The following is a 12,413-nucleotide window of genomic DNA, read 5'->3' on the forward strand; positions in this document are numbered from 1 at the left end:
ATTCAGTTTCTATCTTGATAGCTGTAGACAGCTATATGAAGTGTCCAGGGCTTTTTTTGTTATCATCTCATTGCCATGCAAAGACTCAATTTCCATTTTTCTATTTTCTTCTCCTTATCAAATTCAGGGTCATGGAGGGCTGGCGCTAATATCAGCTAACACAGAGAGACAGCCAACCACTCACACACCTACAGCCAATTGGAGTCACTGGTTAACTTAATGTGGATGTGTTTGGACTGTGGGAGAAAGCCAGAGTACCTGGAGAATACCCAAACTGACTCAGGCCCCCAGCCAGCCAGTGTAATCAAACCCAGGGCCTTCTTGGTGTGAGGTGATGTGCCAACCGCCATGCTGCCCAGGACTAAAATTAATGATGCAATTACAGTAAGACATGAGCTCCAACATATAAGGTAAAAGCCGTTGTGGTGATGTACTCAAAATTAGGGAAATACTTTATAAAGCATTAATTAAACTAAATGTTAAAGCACCACTTAGGTGTGATGAGTAGCAGATGTTGGAGATGCTCATATAAACCAATTTCACACATATATTCAATTAAAAAATTGTTTAATGTGCAAAACAACATAATAATTACTCAACTTTGTGTTGCATAACGGTTTGCTGTAAGTTCTTTGACCAAAATGAGTTTCTTTCATGCTTCTTCATAACACAGACGCTGCTGTTTTACCATTTGCATGACAGGGGGAGAAATGCTGGGAAAATGCAGGGATTTTAAATTACACCTCCACCCCGAGGACTCCAAAATGTTTACTAGAGAGCACCAAAGTGTAGTCAGAAAAGGAAAACACCGTCTGTTGCCAAACTCCCAATGTCCAGTTACTTCAAAAATAGAACATGTGATTGGTCTTGGTGCTCTAACCTTTCCTGCGTCCTGGAAGGAAGGGCTTTACGACCTGCTGAGGTTCAGAGAAGAAACTGTTTTCCTAGAGTCTTTAAGAACAGTTCTCAGCATTGGGCTGTGGCAACACCCTTGTTTAACTTTGTTTGATGCTACCTCCATGCCTTGCAGGCTTAAAGACATTTTAAAGGGCTTGTGTAAGTGTGTGTCTAGGGGTGTGCATGTGTGTTTTTGTTAGGCTGTACACAGTTGTGTTTCCTTCAAGGTCAGAAAAGGTAAGGTCTTAGGTGATTCTTAATTTTACTGCTTTTCAGTCTTTTTCCTGTGCAATTGTGACTATATGTATCTATGTGTGTGTGTGTGTGTGTGTGTGTGTGTGTGTGTGTGTGTGAGAAAGCAGTCAGGGAACATCATGTACTCAACCTGCATGTGAACAGTACCCAGAGAAAATAAGATAAGCACTGTTGGGCTGCATTGTGTAGCCAACTGTTGTGGTATCCCACACTGCGTCAGTGTTAGATACAAACATGTACGATTATGGAACAGCTATGCATGGAGAAACCAATCGATGTAACATTTGAATGAATCCCAATTAAAGCCAGCGTATTACACACCTTCTAACTTTTCCAGACTAAAATGTGAAAAATGTGAAATTTCACGAGAACTTACAAAGGCCAATTTTTTTTTTCAATTTGGATGCATAAAGATGTTCTTTTGCCTTTTACACACACACACATAGACATATAATACAGAGGACAGCAAAACTGCAAGTTCCCCTTGAATTTCAGACACACCATTTGTTTCTACTGATCTTTCTTTCAAACTTGGCCCTCAGAAGCAGGGTGGGTTCCCACAGTCTCACTTTTCATGCAGAGATTAGAAAGAGACTGGGATTCCCATGCTAATGAAAATAGGGCAGAATGAAAATTTTACCACCCCCCCCCAGCCAGCAGCTTGTTTCGCTCAGCCTGAATGGTGTGGAGAGCACAACTCTACCAACGCCTTCATTTCAGCTTCCCTTTATCTACATTACACTGCTAATATCTATATTCTGTTCCTTTACTAACTCGCTGTACCAAAAGATGTTTTTGAATCACAGTGCACCCTGGCTATCGATCATTATACAAGCTATATTACAGTTTAATGTCTACTTAAATTGTATAATTATTATATTGACTGTCTGCGATACTGTGACTCACACTTAAGTGCAGAACCTTGTGTGTGTGAGTGTGTGATGGCAAGTGTTGACAGGCTTCCTTATTATCTAATTAGGCGCCATAGTCATGGTCCAAGCAGATAAGGCACGGAGTGCAAGCCATGGTCACTCCACACACACCCCACCCATCTTCCGGCACACTTATGTAATTCCTATAACTGCTATCTGGAGTAACTAAGATGAGGAATGAAAGAATGAAGAAAATGACAAAGGGAATAAACAAGAATAAAGAGGGAAGAGACACATCAAATAAAACAGGCATCAACAAAGACAGCTGCACAAACTCAAGAATGATTGAAGAAACAACTTTAATGGATGGGTGGTACTGTTTTTAAATTCTTCCTGTTAATAGTCACTATGAAAGGGCATCGATTCCTGTGGTTGCTCTCCGTCTTCCCCAAAATACCTAGGAATATGTTTTTAAATCATATTAATGTGGCGATGCTAAGCTTCCAGGCATTAATTACACATATTTTTTTAAATGAAAACAAAACACTGTCTATATATTTGGTCCTTGGATATTGGATAGTTGGTGATTTATAACTGCAACATCACTGCGATCATGATCTAAGCAAGTCAAAGAACAATTCCAGTGGTTTTACGCAGTAAATCACATCTGGTGACAGCTTACATCACTGACAGGCATTTCATAACTAATGAAGCTTGTGCTGTCATTTTAAAATTGCTTTTTCATTCTTTTCATTTGTGTTACATCAGAATGCTCAGAGCCTGACACAGACTTGAAACTTGCTCAGTATAGTCACTGATCTTGATCTGATCTGTCTCAGATGACAGTAGGCGTTACTTATAGATTTCTAATCCAATATCTGGTACATGTTGTATCTACACTCGGTGACACACAGGACAAAGAAGCTTAGCTGGATTTTGCTGTGGTGATGTGTCACCCAGCAGCATAATGCTATGGGTCATCTCAGTGTGCTGCATTCTGCACGTGGATAATGCTATGGGTCACCTTTGCGCCCTCCATTGCCAGGGTGCTTATGTGTGGGTGTGCTTGTGTTGTTAGAGTGCCTTGTGTCTCAGTTCTCTGGAAAATCTGAAGCAATCAGTTAGACAGCAGCCTCAGGACACCTGTTTGCAAAATGTTAAAAAGTCTTCAGAAACCCTCACTGACAGGAAGCATATTTATTCACACAAAAACGAAACGCCTTTTATTTATTCCAATATCAGTCTCCAGGTTCTTTGCATTAAGAGAAGCTTTTGCAGCAAGCAAAAGTCAATGAACAGAAAGATATCATAACAAACATCTGATGCACATCCTATGTTTGTATTGTTGCTAAGGACAACTGAATGAAACCACAGCAGTGTTGGTAAAGAAAGGCCCGCGCAGCAGAGGTTGCATCAACCTGTGGTGCAGGGTTTGTCTGTGGATTTCTGAGTTAACAAACACTGATCTCTGTCTGCTGAAAGTGTTGGCAATGATGGAATTTATAGCGCGCGTGTGTGTATGCCTGCCTATTTTGGGAATTGCATGCACACTTCACTGTGTGCAGTCTTCACAAGGATTAGCAACTTGATTATCATTTTTAATACAACAGACAGATTAGTCCAGTAATAGAGCATTGTCATGTATTTTATATGGGCAGACACGCACAAACACTTGCAAACAAACCATTCAGTGATGGTTCCAGACGTTCTCTGGCAGAGTACCCAAGGCAGCCTATTCATGTAGTAACAACACAGTAAGGTAGTAGGTCGAGAAGTACATTATAAAGCCATTATTGTCCATTTCTCTCTAACCTGGTCCCTCAGTAAATAAATCACAGGTTTATACATGCCAAATCTATACCAATGTGTGTGAGAAAATCTGCTGGTTTCCAATATTCTATCTCCACCTTATGTTCCCAGAATTGCTTTTTTGCTTCCAAGACACAAGTGGTCAAAGTCTATGTTATAGAGGAAACCCATAAAACGATAGTAAAACAAAGACTGCTCATGTTTTTTTTAAAGTTCCCTATACTTCATTCAATTATTAATAACTTCCTGTAGCTATAGAAAAACAGTGTTACCTCTCCTACGACAGCTGCACTCTGCCTATATCTTATATCCACTAAATGTCAACAGCACTGCTATTCTTAGCTAACCATGTTTTGTCTTAGTCCCAGATCCCTGTCTGACAACCTACTTCAGACTCTTTCTTTTCCTTTAGCTCTCCCTGCCATCACTTCTGTAGCCTGCATTCGCTCGAGATTTGATTGGTGATTGATTTGGTTTGTTGCAAAAGTACAAAAAAAAAACCCTAGATTTAGATTTTTTTCAAATGTCATTACCAAATCTTTAATGCGGGTAATACAGGGACAGTTATCTCCAGCAAATGAGCAATGAATCCTTACACACTTCATATCTATCTGTCTACTACACCTTCATGGAATTTCTCTGTAGCAGTGAAAGAAATGTAGAATTCGATTTTAAATACTGTTACAGCAGCTTGTTCCACTCTGATCATGAGGCCTGTTACAGCTTGTAAGTATTTATAAGACAAACATGTGTTCTAGGTTCTAAATTTCCCCCCATTTAATAGTGAACTGGTAAATGGCACTATCTACACCACCACAGAGAAAAGAGAAGAAACACTTTTTTTCTTTACCCCATTCTACATCCTCAACATTGCTAACTCAGCTACATCACCACAATATTATCTACAGAAAAAAATTAAACACACAGGGTTTAAAATAAGAAGGTATCCTTTTATTGTAAAGCCTGCAGATGAAAATCTATTAAATAATTTGACTTGTCCTGATGTTTAAATGTTATTCAGCACCTCATCCTCTCCTCCCACCTCCCTATGTTGTTTCTATACAGTTATTGTGTCATGTATGTGTATGTCATGGATCTGACATAAACATCACATTTCAATCGTGTCTTTAAAGAAGCACAATAAAAACAGAGCATGGTCCCAGTGCATATTGTTTTCCTTGCAAGACTAAACAACCGCTGAGAAGAAATGCTGTTATGGAGTTAAAATGAATGAAAATGTATTTTCATATTCTGCTGAAATGTATAAGAATCGATCCAGTGTTGTGTAGAAAAGCAGCAATTTTACAGACTGTGATGGGACCCTTTATTTGGCTGCAGAAGCCTCTCCAGGCATGCCTTGGTTTTGAGGTTATTAAATCTTAGAAGTAAATATAGGCCTGAAATCAAAAAGAAAAAAGTTCTTGTAGCAAAGCTACTTTGTGGTTTGTATGTGAATCACAGACTGGAGCTTTCATGATCAGCAGGGTGTCAGACACAGCTGGATGCCGTCTCCACTCCACATTGTAGGAGGGCTAGGTTAGGTTCAGCAGTCAACTGGACTTAAGCCAACTGCCAGTGTCATCTTAGGCCAAAGTCAGAAACTTATAACAAGGTCAACAGGATGTCTCAAGGATAAACAGAAAAGCGAGAACAGAGAGTAAAACTTATCTTGTAATCTTATCTTCCTGCCTTTTTATGTACAAGCATAAAATCTGTGAACCTCACCTACAACTCTGTCATAAAGACTGATGGTCATTTCAGCCTGACAAAGCAATCACAGTGTTTTCCAACCAGACTGGAAAAGTCCTCTCTTTTTTTCAGTCAACAGGCATGAACAAGAAGATGAAGAATGTCCCATCCCTACACAGTCATGCACCTCCTTGATTCCAAGAAGTTTTTGCTCCTTAAAGCTAAAAGGCTTGAGAAAGTCAGCCTAACTTTGCTCTACCTAATAAAAGCACTTCATAGTCTGTGTCTTCAAATCCGGCCCCCCGTCAGCCCCGTACTTTGGCCACAATCAACTATCTGACACTCTGTGAGTCTTTTGTCCTGCTATTTTTTTCCCTGGACACATTTTTTTCCCTTTTCACCTCCCCCTCTTGTTTTGACGGCTTAACAGCTGACTAGTCACAGACCTGATGTCCTACGATAAACGTTTGTATCATCACTGCAGGCTCTTCACCCCCCTTCACCCTGGCAAGTGGTTTTTAATAGCTGCTAAATACTGACTGACTGGCAGTGCTGAAGGTGTGCGACAGTGCCTTTCTCGTTCCAGCCAACTGTAGCCCACTAAGCCTTAAAATAAATCAGCGCATTTCCTCTCATTTTATCCTGTGGATATCACAGATCCACCTCACCCCCCTTGGGGCTTTCTGGCTCTTCCTCAAACACCAAATAAGACTTGTGACTTAAAATTCTCCTCTCGGGACATTTCCGTAACCCTTAAATCATTTACATAACACGTCTTCTGTCGCCTCCAAGAGATGTCCTGTCGTGCTTCCACGGGCCATGCTGAACATTTTATTCTGTTAACAAGTGACAAATGAGAATGATAGCTGCTGGGCAGAATGACCACCCAGTGTGAGGTCACCGTCTAAACTCGAGCCAGGCTTTAATCAGACACCAGTCCTTCCCAAAGCGAATACTTGAAAAATCCATGAACTTCTGCAAACCTCAGCTCAGCAAGTACATGTACGAATGAATCACTGCTTATTTCCTTTTGAATGAAAAAACCTGCAAAGGTTTGAAATCACTGTTTTAATCCTGCGAGGAAGTCTATGAAAGCCACATGATCCATGTCTGTGGTTCTCTCTTGAGAAGGGAAGGGTTTGGGAACAAAGTGTTCAGGCCAAAGAGGGTTCGTCAGACAAACAGTTCAGCTGGCACAGGCAGACATATGGTCGTTCTGGCAAATGGCACAGGTGAACAGTTTGTCTCACAGCCAAAATATGTCAAAAACGTTGGCACTTACATTTACCCCACACCAGGGAAAGTCAGTGCTGCCTGTAACTCAGTCATCTTCTCTTAAAAGAAATCGTTGATCTTTATCTGAAGTGTAGACAACTAAACAGATAAGCAGATTTCAATACTGCAATGCTATATAAATAACAGCACTTATGTTATGTTATTCTAATAAGTTGTATAACTGTGAAAGTGTTGCTTTTTGTATCAGTCTGTCACACAAAGCCAGAAAAAACTCGTGTGTAACACCTTTAACAAACCTCTGCCAGCAGGCATTATTCCAGGTGTGATTCATAAACAATGAATGCTTCAAATCATAATTCATCTGACCTATCAGTGTATTCTAAGGCAAGGTTGAAAGTATAATATAGAATAAACACAAACTTCTTTAGAAATGCCGTCATGTGTGGCTGTACTCTTTAAACCAGTGTGTCTCCATCTATCATTATGGCACACCCTCGCTCTCATAAATAAAGAAGTCCCACAGAAAGAGAGCAGGAGCAGAGTCTCCTAAAAAGGTGTCAGAATTAATAAGCATTTACACAGTGGTTATTAAAAACAAAGCGGACGTAGTGGACATTTGCAAAATAGTTTATATTTGATACACATGCTAGTTCAGTCCAAAAGGCAGACACAGTTTGCACAATTCTAACAAACTTGAATATTTGGTGTGGCTACTTTTATTCTTCAATTTCTTTAAGTAATATTCAGGAATACTTTTAAAGGCCATTCAAAGCTTTCTGTTCTCTGTAAAGATGATCCCATATTTTTCATCACTTTAAAAAAAGGCCACAAATTGTCTGTTCTTGCAACAGGCCGACTGTAACGAAGTGCCTAAAGATACATTTTAAAAATAGTTCCTTTTCTAAGTTGTCTGTTATGTACAGACACAACACTGATTCATCCCTTGAGATCCCTTTTTTTATGCCCGAATGATTCATAGCTCATGATTCGCGCTAAATGGTTTAACAAACAAGATGGGGAAAAAAATCGCTTAAAATGGCCACGTATAAGGACTTTACTGAAAATAAGCGAAAAAGAGAAACGTTTTGAAACACCTTCAGAAAGCCTCGAGAACTGTTACTCAAGACCAGCTTAAAAATATTATAACAAAGCCTGGCACCTTGGAAGCAAGATACAAAGAAATGAGGGTGACTGAAGACTTTCTGCTCTGCTGCATAATCACTTCATATTACATGACACAGCCTTACCGTTTCTATTTTTTTAGAGCCAACACCTGCAAAATCTGTATATTTCTTGTAAATGTCTAATCGTCACTGCTATCAGATCAGCTGCAGTGTACAGTGAATGGTTTAACTTCTTTTGAACTCCCAGTCTGTACTGTAATCATCACTGGACAAGAACTGCCTTCCAGCATACAAGAAAGAAAAAAAAAAGACAGGCTTATTTCGATACTGTGTGCCAGTCCAGCTTCTGGATAAATTTGATAAAGTACTGATAATGCTTCTTGGCCAGAACACTTTATTGATAAGATAAAACCTACAAGTAATCGCATACGTAACAATAATTACCTTGAATGTGATCACTCCAGCCAACCTTAATTAGGACCGTCATATTACATATATAGTCAAAATGCCAGTTTTTGTGTTTCCCATTTAAATGAAACGAATTGGTTTATTTTCATTTAAAGTTCTACCTCACGTATTTAGTTTGAAAGTTGAAGCTGCAACATTTTCTGTCTTCTTTTCTTCTATTAAATTGCAAAAATTCCAGTTTTAATGGAACTTTGTTTGTTTTTGTTTTTTTAATATAATTGTTGTTTAAAAAAAACCAAACAAGAAAGCATTTTCGCAAGTTTTTAAAAAGTAAAAGTCTGCAAGAGTGACTTCAAGAAAGTACAGGAACTCTCACAAGTGGAACCAACCTTTATCAAGATTCCATCTGTGCACCGGTATGTCTCTGACATATACGCCACAAACACATAGCTCACATAACTTAGTGAACATCAATGGTGCCTCTTAAAGTGATAACACGTTCATATTCTTGTAGCTTTCACTGGTAATCCCCATAGATCTACACATTTTATGTATCTGACACCCAGATACACCGTATTTAATCGCATATGGCTGGCTCAGGTTCAGTATTTCCGCAACAGTAAAACTGTAGCTAACTGGAAAGATGGTAGCTGTTAATTTGAGGCTGAAGTCATTTGACAGTAGCTGCCAAACAAACCATCCAACTGGCAGCAACATTGTAACAGGACATTCTCTTCCTTGCAAACAGTGCGGCGTGAGCTGCCAAATGCTGTTTTATAAACACTATTTGGCAGAGACAGTGTAGGAGCGAGGCCAGTTTTAATTGACCTCTAGCAATAAAAGATCATTTTAATTGAATCAATATGACAACAAACTGCTGTTTTAGAATAACCTTGTGTATTTGCGAGGCATTCTTTTTAGATTACATTTTGTTTACCTTTTTTCTCTGGCTTTTTTCCCCTCCACACAGTATTGAGTTGTTTTGAAGTTGAAAGCTTTTTTTCCATTGTGATGAATCTTGCAAGACTTCTTTATAAGAGTTATGTCCTATAAATAATAATTGTCCTCAGTCCTTAACATCACTGTGTTAAAGCTGAAGAGGACGTGCACATATTATTGTCCCAGTTCCAGTAAGTAATCTATTACTGTAAACATGCAGAAGACCCAAGAAACCTAATTACACTACATTTACCACCTCGTTTGATTACTCTAAATGTGTTTCATTTGATTCACTTGATTTAATATGCAGATCAACAGGTGAAATCGCGACTTTGTATTGAATACGCCTTAAGTGAGGTAAAGAAATGAAAATATTCTTAAGTTCAAAGGAAAGATCTTTGAAGTAACCAGATAAGAATGTACCTGTCTGACAGCCAAGCTTACCTGTGAAAGAAGAGCAATATAGACAGCATGGTCTGGTCAATGTTGCTGTTGCAGATCCCCTCATTGAGCAGGAAACAGGGGTCTCTCACAACCGACTCCAGGGAGTCCTGTCTCATGATGTTGTTCAGTTTGTCCGTGTTCAGGTTCTGGTACATCAGCTGGTTGCGGAGCTGGCGGAAGTGATTTACAGTGGGGCTTGTGGGGCTTGCTGGCAGGCCTCCTGTAGTAGAAAGGCCCTGAGCTGGGCTGCTGGATATGGATTCATCACAGCCATTGGCCAGGTCCAGACAGCAACTGCAACAGTCCAGGCCGATGGGCGAGAGGCAGTCGTCATCTGACATCTTGGAGTGCAGCTGGATGAAGAGGGAAGTCGCCCAGGGCAGGTGCAGAAATTTCAGCAGAAAATGACAGAGACTGAGCTTTATAAATAGTAGACAAAGTGAAAGACACAACAGGGGTGTGTTCCTTAGCTCTGACAGAGACACTGGCAGGTAGCCTGGGTCAGTCTAGTGTACCGTCCTGTCTCCACTGCAGGGCCAGGAGGGCTAAATGGCAGGTTGAGCTGCTCCCTGAGAAGTGCACTCACGCTGGGCCACTCTGCCTGCTTCTATCTCTGAGTTCCCCTCCTGTGGCTCTGCTGCATTTAGCCTTTTGTTCGGGGCCGACGCTGCTGCAATGTGTTGCTACTGTGGCAGGAAAAAGACTGAACGCACCACACACACATACACACTCACTCACACCAGTTCAGCAGGAGTCCGCTTGAAAGCAAAACCCAGAAGCTGCTTATCAGTTTTTTCTCTGGACTTTTTTTTCTGTGGTTGGCGTGCTTAGAGACAGAGGGAGGGAGTAAGAAGGAAGGGAGGGAGCATGGAGGAAGGGAGGGAGCGATGAAGGCAAACAGGGTGGGGAAAAGTCTGTGATTGGTAAAAAGCATTGCTGGTGATTTATTGGGCCCTCCTCTTTTCTCGTTCAGTTTAGCCATGCGTGCACCAACAGTAAGAAAGGGAAACAGAGAGGGGTGACACCGCAGAGCATGCTTGAGACATGTGCAGTTTCACCGGCTCCACCCTGCCATTATGACAGCCGAAGGACTGGCTGAGTGAGAGAGGCTGCAGGAAGACACACAGAGCAATGATAACATGTGAGAAGACATTGACATTGAATTGCTAAAACTGTGTTATACATGCGTCATTGATTGTGCTGTGTTTATTAGCTTTTATCCACTATACAAGTCTCTGTAAATTAGGTTTCTCAAGCAGTTTCACTAATTTCAGGACTTCCTTGTGGAGAACACACAAAAATAAGGCAGAGAGGACACAGTCCAAATAAAGACAGAGCAAAAATTAGAAACTGCAAATTACTCAGTAAAAGTGTGACTGCAAAATGTGTATATGTTGTCTATATGTTATTCATTGTACGTGTTGTTTGGATGTGACTCACTTCTGCCCTGTGTGAACTGCACTATAAAAAAAAAAAAAAAAAAAAAAAAATCACATGAAATACAAAATGCATGCTGCGTTGGAGTTTTTTCTTGCAAAGTGAACAAAAACATTATCTTATCGGGCCTCCCGATGTTTAAATAGCATTTTGTCATTTTCCAGTTCTGTTTCCCAAACAGCTTTAGATTGGGAAAGCGTGTGCTGTGTTCGTCCACGTGATTAATGTTTCACAAGTCCTGGTAAATACCAGGGCAATGTCGTTACAACCAAAACAGACGCTCTGGGAAGATGGTACTGCTGAGGCTCTGACCTCAGCTGCTGACCAACAAGTGCACTGCATGTTGTCTACAGATGGCTAGTCACACAAGAGCACAACAACAAAGATAATTATAAAAAATGCATTTACTCTGAGGCATGCAGACATTTCAGCTACACTAAAAAATGTCAGAGCACCTATTGTTGGGTAGCAGAGGGATCAATTAAGCAGAGAAAATGACTGACTATTGCTTTATTGAGTGTGTAATGATGTCCTCAGGCAGAGGGGTTGCTACTGTTTGGGTGGAGGAAACGCCGGGTTTGAAAACTGATGTGGGTAGAGACTCCCATCTAGTGGAGATCTATAGTATAGTCAGTGATTGTTTTGGTCGGCAATGATTTTAACTGACATTAACTGGAATACCTTTCTGGAAGAATTTTATAAATTATACTATTCATGATACAATTACAGAATTACACCATTAGATTATATGATATAAACTAAACCTGGGTTTTGAGTTTATGACTTCAGCTGCAGCCATAGTTTATTATCCATTTATAGGCATGGTATCAAACTCTCATGTTAATCTTCTACACTAATTGTCCACATGTCCACTTTGTTCGATTGACCAGTTTTACTGCTCAATAAAATGGAATAATCAGCTGATCACATGGCAACAGCAACAGGTAGGTATATAGACATGGTCATGATCTGCTGAAGTTTAAATCAAGCATCAGAATGAGAAAGCAAGGTGATATGGCAGTTATAATGTGACATGGTTATTGGTTCAAAATGGGTTTTCTGCGTATTTCAGAAACTCCTGATTTAGAAACTATCCAACGTGTGGAACTTCTCTAGGCCTCGCTGGTGCGAGAGGTCAGAGGAAAGTGGCCATACTGTCCATCCCATGATAAAGTGTACCCATGTTCTGATGGGCGTATAAGCAGGATTATGAACTATGTCACAAAATTCAAATTATTTTCTTGAATAAAACAGTTAATACAGTGTAAAACTGTATTAACTTGGCCTCCACACGTTTCAGGCA

General features: G+C 40.2%; 1 protein-coding gene across 1 annotated transcript in view; it reads right to left on the reverse strand.

Moving 5' to 3' along the window:
* tsc22d3 (TSC22 domain family, member 3) overlaps positions 1-10,506 on the reverse strand; it is a 32,458-nt gene extending 21,952 nt beyond the window's left edge. Inside the window, exon 1 of the mRNA XM_085296380.1 lies at positions 9,674-10,506. Within this exon, the coding sequence (XP_085152506.1) occupies positions 9,674-10,014 (341 nt within the window). The 5' untranslated portion in view covers positions 10,015-10,506. The remainder of the gene's footprint in view (positions 1-9,673) is intronic.
* Positions 10,507-12,413: the final 1,907 nt, after the last annotated feature.

Source organism: Mchenga conophoros, linkage group LG2, assembly GCF_057382185.1.
Source record: "Mchenga conophoros isolate Kocher_MC1m ecotype Shallow Benthic linkage group LG2, M_conophoros_male_GT1.1, whole genome shotgun sequence".
In the NCBI taxonomy this organism is placed as follows: Eukaryota; Metazoa; Chordata; class Actinopteri; order Cichliformes; family Cichlidae; genus Mchenga; species Mchenga conophoros.